Source organism: Neophocaena asiaeorientalis, unplaced genomic scaffold (genome assembly GCF_003031525.2).
Source record: "Neophocaena asiaeorientalis asiaeorientalis breed wild unplaced genomic scaffold, Neophocaena_asiaeorientalis_V1.1 scaffold45, whole genome shotgun sequence".
In the NCBI taxonomy this organism is placed as follows: Eukaryota; Metazoa; Chordata; class Mammalia; order Artiodactyla; family Phocoenidae; genus Neophocaena; species Neophocaena asiaeorientalis.
The window spans coordinates 5,400,096-5,412,524 of NW_020174642.1; the positions used below are offsets into that span (position 1 = coordinate 5,400,096).

General features: G+C 46.5%; 1 protein-coding gene across 1 annotated transcript in view; it reads right to left on the reverse strand.

Annotated features, from left to right (window-relative positions):
* HLCS (holocarboxylase synthetase) overlaps positions 1–12,429 on the reverse strand; it is a 198,131-nt gene that overhangs the window by 168,038 nt on the left and 17,664 nt on the right. The window contains exons 3-5 of the mRNA XM_024758419.1: positions 11,140–11,223; positions 7,151–7,313; positions 4,619–5,565 (exon numbers count right to left, since the gene is read on the reverse strand). Of these exons, the coding sequence (XP_024614187.1) occupies positions 4,619–5,565; positions 7,151–7,313; positions 11,140–11,223 (1,194 nt within the window). The remainder of the gene's footprint in view (positions 1–4,618; positions 5,566–7,150; positions 7,314–11,139; positions 11,224–12,429) is intronic.

Genomic DNA, 12,429 nt, shown 5'->3' on the forward strand with positions numbered 1-12,429 from the left:
AAAAAAAAAAAAAAAAAAAAATCGAGGGAGCCCATTAAAATCACGGCTGAAAAGATCTGGTGGAAATGACCCCGGATAGTAACTTTCCAGGTCCCGAATTTTATCACTAGTCAGTCATGGGACCTTGGGCAAGTCACTTAACGCGGTTATACGACGACAAACATTTAGGAACGTGGCTGTGCTGAGGACCCAAGTACAGTTGCTGCTGAACTGGGGGAGGCACAGTGGGTCATGCTCGAAGCTTCTATTCCACCTACTGGTCATAACTCCTGGGGACAGGAGTGGCCTTAGTCACCGCTTTAAGAGTGTTTGCAGGAATACACATAGAGGAGTGGGGTTTGGCGGACTCGAGAAAGGGCTGCCCCACCTCCCTCCTTCACCTGATAAGACTTGGAATTTCATGTATTTAGTTCAGGCTTTGTTGTACAGTTAAAATTAGAGTCGTTCTGGGACTTCCCTGGCAGTCCAGTGATTAAGACTCCACACTTCCACTGCAGGGGGCGTGGGTTCGATCCCTGGTCAGGGAACTAAGATCCCAACACACCAGAACTTCTAGCTGACTCAAACTAGAACCTTCCTATCAATGGTCTGTGTTTTGGTACGAAGGAAGGTACTAGAACTTTTGGCTCTGTTGAGATGAGATTTTAACTGGGCATTAGCGCCTGGAGGATGCCAGAATACTCAGTACTCAGAAGGGCAAACTGACCATGTTTTATTTTACTTCGCTTTTGCCAGGGGTCAGCTGTGGGATTCTACTGCCTGCAGGGCACCCGGCTGACGTTATAAGAACATTATAATAAAATGAAAAGTATACTGCTAGGGGCTTCCCTGGTGGTGCAGTGGTTAGGAATCCACCTGCCAATGCAGGGGACAGGGGCTTGAGCCCTGGTCCGGGAAGATCCCACATGCCGCGGAGCAACTAAGCCCGTACGTCACAACTACTGAACCTGCGCTCTAGAGCCCGTGAGCCCCAACTACTGAAGCCCGCGCACCTAGAGCCCGTGCTCCACAACAAGAGAAGCCACCGCGATGAGAAGCCCACGCACCGCAACAAAGAGTAGCCCCCGCTCGACACAACTAAAGAAAAGCCCGCGCGCAGCAACGAAGACCTAACGCAGCCAACAATTAATTAATTAATTTTTTAAAAAAAGTATAGTGCCAGCCTTCAGGCAACTTAAAATCTCTCAATTCCCACTCAAACCTTAACCAAAACAAAAATACTGCCCAAATATACTGTCTAAAACAATCCGATTGTTGAAAGTTGAAGCCAATCTGAAAAGTTTGCAGAGGACTGTCCAGCAGAGTCCCCACATTCCAGCGGGCCAGCTGAGGGCTGCCTGCTTCACCCACAACTGACCCTGTTGCCCACGAGCAGCAGGGGAGTCTGTCCTCTAAACAGCCCTAGAAAAGGAAGGAGGCATAAAAGCGAACTCCTTTAAGGTATACGAATCCTACTGTGTGTCCTTCTACCGTGCATTCTTACCCAAAACGTGTGCCTCTCATCTCCAGGGGTCAAAGCCAGTGCTGGGACGGACGGTCAGCATGGCAACGGGTCACATTTAATTCACCTGAGCACGTGACTGTCCGGAGATTACCTCTTACATGTGGCAGAAGTCAAAAGAGCCAAGTTCTGTCCCCACCTGGGCCCAAGGAGGGGGGTGAGTGTGGTTAATGGCCAATGTACTCCCTGGGCTGAGTGAATACACCCAGGGTAGGGTGCTACAGAAGTCCCTGTCACAAGTGAGAGATGCCGAGGATGAAAAGGAGAGCTCCCGCTACGAGCAGGCCTCCGGATTCCAGGAGGTGAGAGAAAGCACAGCTGTCGACATTGTGGGCAAAGTGTGATTGTCGGTTTCAAGGTTAGGTGCTTCTACAACAGCAGCGAGAAGAGAGGCCGTCTGGCTCTGCACCTCAAAACGGCCACCAGGGCTTGCCTGGTGGCACAGTGGTTGAGAATCTGCCTGCTGATGCAGGGGACATGAGATCGAGCTCTGGTCTGGGAGGATCCCACATGCCGCGGAGCAACTAGGCCCGTGAGCCACAACTACTGAGCCTGCGCATCTGGAGCCTGTGCTCAGCAACCAGAGAGGCCCATGCACCGCGATGAAGAGTGGCCCCCGCTTGCCACAACTAGAGAAAGCCCTCGCACAGAAACGAAGACCCAACACAGCAAAAATAAATAAATAAAATTAATAAACTCCTACCCCCAACATCTTCTTTAAAAAAACGGCCACCAGTGCATGTGTGTGCCACACCCACCCTCCTGGTCCTCTGGCTGTGATGCTGTTACCATAGTGATAGGCCCATTTCTGTAACTTGGCTTCGTCTACAATTAAGGCATTTAGACAAGCCCCAAAGCCAAAACTAAAAACGTCTCCAGTCACAGACAGGATGGTGGGTGCTACTGGCATCTAGCAGGCAGTGCTGCTAAAACAACCCCACAACAAAGAAGGAACCGGTCCGAAATCTCAACAGTGCCATGGTTGAGAAACTCTGCTATAAAAGTAGAACCACTTCTGCTATGTGCTAAGCTAATTAAGAACACAAAATATTTCAAATCCATTTCACAGGCTCGATTTGCACAACTTCATGCCAAACTCCTGGTCCATTTGATAAATCGAATGTCAGCATTAACCCACAGCCTTAAACCTTCCCTGCAAAGCTGATCAGCAGGACAGTCCATCAAAATTTCCTTTTTCTGTACGACGGTGAATGCCTTGCCTAAGGTCTCAGTGTTAGCTCCCCGGCTGTGAGACCACCACCTACTGAGCAGCTGTGGTTTGTTTTGTCCTTGAAGTCGTCCTCTTACTGGGTTACATCATTGCCCCATTTATTACAAAAATGAAGGCTATGAAATTGAACAGGGAAAGAGGAAACTAACCAGCCTGTGCTAATATTTATTGGTTGACCTCGGCAGCAAGGTGTGGTAGTGACACGGGCCTGAGGAGAAAACAGTGACCCTGTCACACAGAGACTGGAAGTCATTGAAAATCAAAAATGACATTCTAATCCCCTGCATCTGATTTTTGAAGCTGCATCATATTGCCTTTTATCCTAGGGCAATGCACGCATATCAAATTTTATGACAGTAACGGGGTCAATTTAAATGGTACAGCAAGCAGATTTGCTGTGTGACTCAGAGAAATGGATCGCCAACAGTGCCGAATCAATTTTCTAGTACAAGTCTGTGCACGGGTGGTAAAGTTCGCTGCTGAAAGCTGAAATGCGGCTCTAGGAAGTCAGGTTTCTAAGTGGATTTTCTGAGTTAGTATAGTTACCATATTTGCAGACAAAAAGATAAGAGGAACTTTATTAGGCCTCCAAAAACTAATTCATGTAGTTTGCAGCCCACGTGAAACCTGCTTGCGTTGTACGTGTTCATCTGTGGACACGTTCGTGCCCCCTTAAAGAATGTTTGGTCAGAAAACCCAAGAGACTTAATTTCTAGGAGGGCTGGAGAGACGCACAGCATATGAAATGAAACCATACCAAAAAAAAAAAAAAAGGAAACAATTCTTTAACTCAATAAAAAGATCCCTATAACAACACAAAATCTGTTACACTCATCCTGGGAACCATTCTGGGCAAACCATCTACATCTACTTAGTCTTCTCATCAGATCATCAGGGACTTCCCTGGTGGTCCAGTGGTTAGCACTCCACACTCCCAATTCAGGGGGCCCAGGTTCAACCCCTGGTCAGGGAACTATATCCCGCATGCCACCACTAAAAGATCCTGCATGCCACAACTAAGACCCAGAGCAGCTAAATAAGTAAATATTCAAAAAGGAAAAAAAAACTTTTGCCCAAAGGCATTAAAAGATTTGCAGTAAATGATCAAGAATTCTGAAGTAGTCTATCCTGCTACCATTTGCTTAAACAAACAGAAAGCTCAAAAGAAAAAGAATGCGGGGTGGGGGTGGGGGGAGAGAGAAACAGCAGATGAATCAAAGGAGCCCCCTTAGCAGGGGAAGGGAAGTAAAATTTTCCTTTTATCTCTGTTTCCATTTTTTCTTACCTACGTATTCATTTGCTATAAATCGAAATCACTTCAATATTCTCTTATTTGAAACTGTTCTCAGCACTTAGATTTTAAGACGGACAAATCATAAAGGAATTGAGGACCTGAAGGTGTTTTCCACACTCACTATCCCAGCAGCTGGTGAGCATTCACAGAAACCGCTGACAATATTTTAATGCGATAGTTACTACTGTTTGCAATTACCACCCCAAGGCACTCAATTCCCTTCATTAAATAACAGTTCGATTATATTAACTCAAGTGTGCTTTGAGGCAAGAGAGTGGGGGACTGATGGATTTTAGAAAGAGTATTACCAGTGTATAGATCAAGACAAGAAACAAGTTCTGGCTAATTCTTGGTTAACCAGCAATCTTTAATTAGCCATAATACCTTCTGCCTCGTTCCTCCATCACAAGTATTTTGGTGAAGCGGGATATCCACAGGAAAACCTGCTGCTCACCAGCAGCAGGAATTCCCAGCCAAAAGCCAGAAGTACCCCCCCGGCACACAGACTCTCCAACCTTGCAAAGTCCGTCCTTCGAGAGCGTACCCAATCAAAGAGACCCAAAGATCCTGACACGGATGCCGGCCTGCGTACCTGGCAAAGCACAGCTTCTCCTCCACGGGTTCCGAAAGGCACCTGCACAACCATCCTGTCCTCGTCCTTGTTGTCCAGGTGGCCCTGGAGCTTGCCCAGGCTGAGGGGCTCCCCGGGGCCCCCCTCGTAAACGCAGCCGCTGCTCAGGACGCTGAGCCTCACCTGGCTCCAGTCCGCCTTGCAGAAAACCAAGCTCTGGACTGTGTCCTGCAGTGCGGCCTTCCTGGTCACCTGGAAGCCAGCAAGCGTGAAGGGCGATGACAGGCCCAGGACCTTCCCTCCCTGAGAAAGATAGGCCATGAACCTCCGGGACAGGTCCTCAGGGACGGACTCCCTTGTGGCAATGACCACCAACAGGCAGTTGTCCGGCCATGGGTCCCTGAGAGCACTTTCCAGCGGCAGGTGGTAGAGAGTGTAACAGTTGGTGTCCACGCAGTCGGCCAGAGCTGACCGGACTTGCTGGAGCCGGTCCAGGGCGTCCTGGGAGTCGGACCCCACGTAGAGAAGGATGTTGGGTGCCTTGCCCGTGAGGTTGACCCTCCTCTGTTCTCTCTTGGGGCAGAGGTCATACGCGATACCCTCCAAACCACTGCTGTAGTCGTAGGGAAGATCTGGAATGTTCTCTGCAGAGGCAAACTTGACGGATTCGATGGTGCTGTTCTCAAGCTCCAAACACTCGTGGCAGCTAGAAAGATGGAGGTGACAGTGCTCGACGGAGCCCACGCCTCTGTCGCTCTCCCCGGCAGGCTCGCCCCCAAGGGCACCGCCTTGCCCCTGCGTGGGTGCAGAACCCAGAACCTGGTGGTCCTCTCTACCTATGTGCTCCATAGCCTCCAGCTCAGGCTTGCTCTCAACAGAAGGTTCAGGCTGGGGCTCTAGGAGCTGGGCTGGCGTGTCTGAGGCCTGATCCTTAAGTTCCTTCAGAGCAGAGTCGTGCAAGTGGACAGCTAAAGAGGACAGAGAAGACAATCCATCAACCCTCGGGTTTGTCACGCAGCTCAGCTCAGAACCTCAGGGCACTCTCTGCGCTGCACGACCTACATTCCAGGGCAGCCCTCATTCCCCCCACCCCCAACTCTGAGGCCTCCTTTGGGAACCACGTAACTGCTCCCACCTGCTAGGAGAGTGCCCCTGACAATCCCGAGTAAACTCGCACGTTTCCACACCTTCCCCGTACAGACCGGAAAACCTCAGACCCCCTTATTGTCTGGTGAAGAAAGTGAGATTCGGAGAGGTGATTTTGTCCACTTGCTTATAGATTCAATTTTGTGGCTATCAATCTCCTATATGATAATGAAACTCAAAAACAAGGCACATAGCTAGAGTCTATCCACGCATGCCCCAGGAAAAAGCCACTCTCAGGACACTTCATTGGATCAACCGGGGAGAAGGATCTTGCCAGTATCTTGACCCAGGTATGGAATATAAGTTTACAATCACTGATTCAAAAAACATTAACTGAGCACTTGCTAAACATCTGGCATGGTATTAGGCACATGCATATGGCCAATGGGGAAATGAAGTGATTTTCGCAAATTTCCAGAGCTGGTGACACTCATTGGCTCAAGATACAAATGAAAACTTCCTTGTAAGTCAATTATACTTCAATAAAATAAAATTTTAAAAGTATATGTGTACATCAGCTTCCCTGGGGGTGCAGTGGTTGGGAGTCCACCTGTCAGTGCAGGGGACATGGGTTTGAGCCCTGGTCCGGGAGGATCCCACATGCCATGGAGCAACTAAGCCCATGAGCCACAACTACTGAGCCTGCGCTCTAGAGCCCGCGAGCCACAACTACTGAGCCTGCGTGCCACAACCGCTGGGGCCCATGTGCCTGAACCCCGTGCTCCGCAATGGTGGGGGGACCACCACGGTGAGGGGCCCGTGCACCGCAGTGGGGAGTGGCCCCTGCTCTCCGCAACTGGAGAAAGCCTGTGCGCAGCGACGAAGACCCAACGCCACCGGGAGTGAAATTAATTGATTAATTAATTAATTAAAATTATATATGTGTATACATATACATAAAAAAGACTTACATGGACACGGAAAGCCTACTTTTAAGCCTAATTAAGGAAGAAAATTTTGCGTGTTTCCTGAAAAAAGATGTGTCCCAAAATGATGTAGTATATATGTTTTAAGTTAAAAGAACTATTAGATTTAGAACTTCATAGTAACACTGGCTATGCCTTCCGTTCCGTTGAACTATGGTCTAGAAACCAGTTATACTGTATTAGAATGTGTGAAATAAATATTATATGGGTTCTAAATTTGCATGCCATTTCGTGAACAATGCAATTATGGGAAATCCTTGTTTAAGAATCTGAAAAGCACTAATGATATAGTCAGGGATAAGTACCTCAAAAAAAAATAACTGACACATGTATGAATGTTATACTATTACGGTTCTATCCAAACTGCTGGCTGAATTAAGCTGCATGCAAGCATTGCCCTTAAGTCATACCGAACAACAGTCCTTAAGCTCATAACTAAGGGCATACTGCTATGATGAAAACATTTCCTAAGAAGACTTACAAACGATCTTTTGGGGTATCAGTCCATTAGCCACCTGGAGTCTATCTTCAAGGAACGCCACTCCCAGCTTGCTGAAGTCATCCACACTTGCTTTGGCGATTAACTGATAAGGATCCCCAGGTCTGCAAGCTAACGGCAAGCAACAATCCGACCACTTCACAATCTGAGAAGAAGTGGGTGAGGGAGGAGGAAGAAAGGCAGGATGAGATTTTTCTTCTCTAAAATAACCAGATACTTTACTTTTCCCTTCAACTCCCACCACTATATTACAGTCAAACAATGAATTACTGGATAGTACATTTTAACATCAAAGATGTCCTGGTTCAAACATTCTCATTTCTACTTAACAGGGCTTACAAAGCACTAGATGTACTCTCTCATTTAAAAGTAATTGAAGTCTTAACTGCTTTTCAAGGGACTAAAAGGGGAAAGGGCCATTCCCTACATGCTGGAAAGACATAAACTTGCCCTTCACTAACAGGAAATAGGAGAGAACAAGCCCGCAATATCCAATGATTCGTGGATGTTCATTCACCCTTAGATCCGCTTTTCTCAAAGTGGGGTCCAAGACCCACTACAACAGAACTCCCCGGGAGCAGATGAAAACTTCATGTTCCTGGGCACTACTCTCTGTCTGGTGCTTCAGACTCTCTGGAGTTGCAGCCCAGGAATCAGAAGTTTAAACATGCTTCCCATTGATTCCTGAATGTGAGAGCAACTGTCTCCAGAGAACTCCGGCCTGTCGCAGTTCACATTTCCACCACAAGGGGGACAGGGAAAATGAGAGTAGACAAAGCTCAGTCCTTTAAGCCAGCGGTCCCCAAACTTTTTGGCACCAGGGACCAGTTTCGTGGAAGACAATTTTTCCACGGACCGGAGTAGGGGGGATGGTTTCGGGATGACTGAAGCACATTACAGTTACTGTACACTTTATTTCTATTATTATTACACGGTAATAGATAATGAGATAATTATGCAACTCACCCTAATGCTGACAGGAGGCGGAGCTCAGGCAGTAATGCAAGCGGCGGGGAGCGGCTATAAATACAGATGAAGCTTCACTTGCCCATCCACCGCTCGCTCACCTCCTGCTGTGTGGCCTGGTTCCTAACAGGCAATGGACCAGTACCGGTCCGTGGCCCAAGGGTTGGGGGGCCCCTGCTTTAAGCCTTCCGGTGTTTATGAAAACATTTGAGACTGGGACAAGAAGGGGAGCCCCTTGGGGTTGGGAGCCTGGCTCTGGAGCCCTAGATCTGGGTCTGGGTCAAAGTCTGCTAATCGTCTCAGAACCTCTCAAGTCTCAGCTTCTTCATTTCATAAAACAGGAATAATGATAGTACCCATCACTGTATAGGTTTGTTATGGTAATGAAATTAAAGAGTCTATGTAATGCCCCCAGTAGAAAGCTTGGGACAGAAAAAGTGTTTAATTAATGGAAACTGCTATTATTAGAATGTGGCTTTAAAAGCAATATTGAATATAGTGGTCCTTTTCCAAGATGCCAAGAATAATTTCCCTACTTCCCAAAATCTTCTCAGGGATGTCCTGCCCCAAATTTCATGATCAGAGATATATACTTTTGAATTTCATTTTTTATATTGTTAGGTTAGGTTTTTAGAACTAACTCTTGCTGAAAACAATTTTAAAATGCTGGATATGGACTTCCCTGGTGGTCCAGTGGTTAAGAATCTGCCTTCCAATGCAGAGGACGCAGATTCAATCCCTGATCAGGGAACCAAGATCCCACATGTCACGGGGCAACTAAGCCCTCGTGCTGCAATTACTGAGTCCGTGCCACAACTACAGAGCCCAAGTGCCACAACTAAGACTCGACTCAGCAATAAATAAATAAATAAGTAAATGCTGGATAAATAAAGAAAACATCATTTTAAAAGCACTGGACAATTGAATAGATAATGAACTTCCGGGCCAAATGCCAGGGTAAATCCTGAACCTACAGAGGTAAGGGGAATTCCCACAAGCCAAGGAACTTTGGCCCTGAGGTTACTTCTTATCCAGGAAACCTGGGATTTAAAAGTCAGGGCCCATAAATTAATTAATTAAAGTCAGGGTACAACTGGCATCAAGATAAACATATAGATCAATAGAATAGAACTGAGAGTATAGAAATAAACATATACGTTTGTAGACAACTGGCTTTGGACAAGGTTCCCAAGACAACTCAAAGGGAAAGAATCATCTTTTCAACAACTATGCTGGTACAACCAGATATCCACATGCAGAAGAATGAAGATGTACCCCTATCTCATAACATGTATTACCAGGTACAAAATTAACTGAAAATGGATCAAATCCTCAATGTAAGAGCTAAAAGTACAAAACTATTTGAAGAAAACATAGATGTAAATCGTCATGACCTTGGATCAGGCACTGGTTTCTCAGATAAGACACCAAAAGTACAAGCAACAAAAGAAAAAAATAAATAAATTGGACTTCATCAAAATTTTTCAGTGGGACTTCCCTGGTGGTGCAGTGGTTAAGAATCCTCCTGCCAATGCAGGTGACACGGGTTAGAGCCCTGGTCCAGGAAGATCCCACATGCCACAGAGCAACTAAGCCCGTGCACCACAACTACTGAGCCTACACTCTAGAGCCCAAGAGCCACAACTACTGAAGCCCATGTGCCTAGAGCCCGTGATCCGCAATAAGAGAAGCCACCACAATAAGAAGACTGTGCACCGCAACGAAGAGTAGCCCCCGCTCGTCGCAACTAGAGAAAGCCCGTGTGCAGCAACGAAGACCCGACGCAGCCAAAAATAAATTAAAAAACAAAACAAAACAAAACACTACAATGAGATACTTCATCCTCTACTAGGATGGCTAAAATCAAAAAGATGGACAATAGGGAATTCCCTGGTGGTCCAGTGGTTAGGACTCCACGCTTTCACTGCCAATCTGGTTCAGTCCCTGTCAGGGAACTAATATCTCACATGCCATGAAGCATGGCCAAAAAAAAAAAAAGATGGACAATAACAAATGTTGAGGATGTTGAGAAATCAGAACCCCAGTACACTGCTGGTAGAAATGTAACAGGGTGTACCCTCCTTGGAAGAGTTCATCAGTTCCTCAAAAAGCTAAACAGAGTTTCCAAAGGACCCAGAAATTCCACTCCTAGGTATATACCTAAGAGAACTAAAAATATACATCTACACACAACACAGGAACACAAGTGTTCATAGCAGCATTATTCATAATAGCCGAAGAGTAGAAATACCCCAAATGTCCATCAACAGATAAATGGATAAATAAAATGTATATATCCATACAATGGGATATTATTCAGCCATGAAAGGGAATGAAGTACTGATACATGTTACAATGTAGATGAATCTAGAATACATTATGCTAAGTCTAGGAAGCCAATCACTAAAGGTCGCATATTATATGATTCTATTTATGTGAAATATTCAAATCAGACAAATCTGTAGAGATGGAAAGTAGATTAGTGGCTCCCAGGGACAGGACCACCGGAGAGTGACCGAAAATAGGTACATATTTTTTGGGGGGCGGGGGTGATAAAAATGTTCCAGAATTAGATGGTGGTGATGACTGCACAACTACTGAATTGTAATTATACACTTTAAAAGGATGAAATTCATGGTATGTGAATTGTATCTCAATTTTAAAAGGAAAAAGAAAAGAGTCTGGAGTCCTCCAAGGTTCAACACTACCCCACAGAATCATTATGCCTTAGTATTTCGTTTTTCTCCTTAAAGAGAATTCAAACTGAATTTAACTTTTCTCCTTAGGCAAACAATAATTTTTTAAGTTGAGAAACAGTGTCTTCGAGGGAAAAATAATAAATGCAAGCCTTTATGGTCAAAAGGTCAACACTCACTAATCAGTCTAGCCTGTTTCGAGAAAGAGAAACCTCAGAGTTGTTAGCTCTACATGTAGCTTTCCCTCCCTTTTACCACCTACTTCTCCCACCTCCTCCCAGACATCCAGCCAGAGTGCGGAGGATTCACCTGGAGGGGCCAGCCTGACCATCGCTTCCGTAGGACTCTGCGTTTCAAATAGGACACCTTTGATCCAGGGTGAAGAGTTGAAGTCTACAATTCAGACAAATATTTAGTTGATTCCCAGCTTTGAGAATGCAGGAAGGATGTCAGCTCAGGAGGATGAGAAGATAAAGTATCGCCTTGGCAAGAGCTGACTTTTCAGATGAGGGTGAATGGGAAACATGAAAAGAAGCAATGCAATTCTGCCCAGAATTTAGTTGTTCAGACGTTGATGTAGCACCCTGCTGCAGCGGGCACTGGCGTGGAGCTGTGCCTCAAAGTAAGCACTTCCTGTAAAAGGAGCCAACAATGAAATCCTCACACCCAGGAGAGACGCAGGAGATAAAGCAAGGGGGGAAGGACAGGAAGCAGCCAGAGAACAATACATACACACGTCCCTGATCAAGTTTCTCAACTAGGCCGGCTGTTTCCTCACCTCAGTGCATTTCCTTTTTCTAGGAACGTGGTCCGTGAACCACAGACCATGCAAACTCCTCCAAGCAGCGCTGCGGCCCCGATCAAAGCAAAGCCGCAGTGTCCCCGGGACTCATCCAGGGTGTCTGCCATCCGCCCGGTGGCTAAAAGCAAACAGGCCACTTCCCATATGCACTTCCAACTGGAGACAAAGGGACAGAGGAAGAAAGGGGAAGTCAAGCAAAAGGCTTACTCCCCAAGATCAAAGGCAAAGAAGCCCTGGTCATCCCTAAACAAGGGGATGTCCTCCTCTCCTGTGCAGCCTGCAGAAAGCCCTTCCATAACCCGAGCTTGGGACTTGAGGCTGCAGTGACTACACTGATGTGTCCACTCCACCCAACTCAACACACACGTGCACCAGGAAGGGGATCCAGGGACCAACGGGATGGGGTTAAACTCTCTACAACAAATTGCCCTTCCCAAGGCTGCCTGCAGCAGGTGCAGAGCTGAAGTTCTGCAGCTAATCGGGCAATGGGAATCCCAACAACCAGTTAGGTGATGGTTAATCTATGTGTCAACTCAGCTAGGCCACGGTACCTGGACATTTGGCCAAACATCAGTCCAGAGGTGACTGTGAAGATATTTTTTAGATGTGGTTCACATTTAAAATGAGTCAGCTTTGAGTAGATTATCCTCTGTAATGTGGATGAGCCACGTCTAATCAGTTGAAGGCCTTACAAGAAAAAGACTGAGGTTCCCAGGGGAAGAGGGAATTCTGCCTCTAGACTGCCTTCACACTCAAGCTGCAACATCTATCTCCCCTGAGTTTCCAGCCTCCAGCCT